At 58.2% G+C, this 524-nt stretch overlaps 1 protein-coding gene across 1 annotated transcript in view; it reads left to right on the top strand.

The window, feature by feature from the left end:
- Positions 1 to 524, top strand: part of slc8a2b (solute carrier family 8 member 2b) — a 227,318-nt gene that overhangs the window by 187,263 nt on the left and 39,531 nt on the right. The window contains 1 exon segment of the mRNA XM_032504578.1: positions 31 to 399. Coding sequence (XP_032360469.1) covers positions 31 to 399 — 369 coding nt within the window.

The following is a 524-nucleotide window of genomic DNA, read 5'->3' as shown; positions in this document are numbered from 1 at the left end:
TGTGTGTGTGTGTGTGTGTGTGTGTTTCAGGTGTGGGAGGCCCTGGTGACCCTGCTGTACTTCCCGGTGTGCGTCATCCTGGCTTGGATCGCCGACCGCCGCCTACTCTTTTACAAGTACATGGGCAAGCGCTACCGTGCCGACAAGCGCCACGGCATCGTCGTGGAGACCGAGGGGGACTTGACACCCAACAAGGGTGGCATGGAGATGATCATCGACGGCAAGTTCCCAACGCGAGGGGGCACCACGCTTCCCGCCGAGAACTGCGGGGGCGGGACCCAGGACGGCACAGCGGGCGCCGCCTCCAATAACATCGCTGGGGGGGGCAACCTGCCCAACTCCAGCAGCGCGATGGTCAACGTGGAGAGCAGCAGGGAACTGGACGAGAGCCGCAAAGAGGTGAGAGACACACATTATGACAAAGTTTAGAAATCTCCTACATAGATAGGCAACTGTAATCCAGCAGGAATGTGGGCGTGTGTTACGATCTGGGTCGATGTTAAGATGACCATAACGTTATTAGG

The sequence above is a fragment of the Etheostoma spectabile genome, chromosome 3 (assembly GCF_008692095.1).
Source record: "Etheostoma spectabile isolate EspeVRDwgs_2016 chromosome 3, UIUC_Espe_1.0, whole genome shotgun sequence".
Classification (NCBI taxonomy): Eukaryota; Metazoa; Chordata; class Actinopteri; order Perciformes; family Percidae; genus Etheostoma; species Etheostoma spectabile.
Note: the sequence above shows the minus strand (reverse complement) of the source record. Positions and strands in the feature narration are given on the sequence as shown.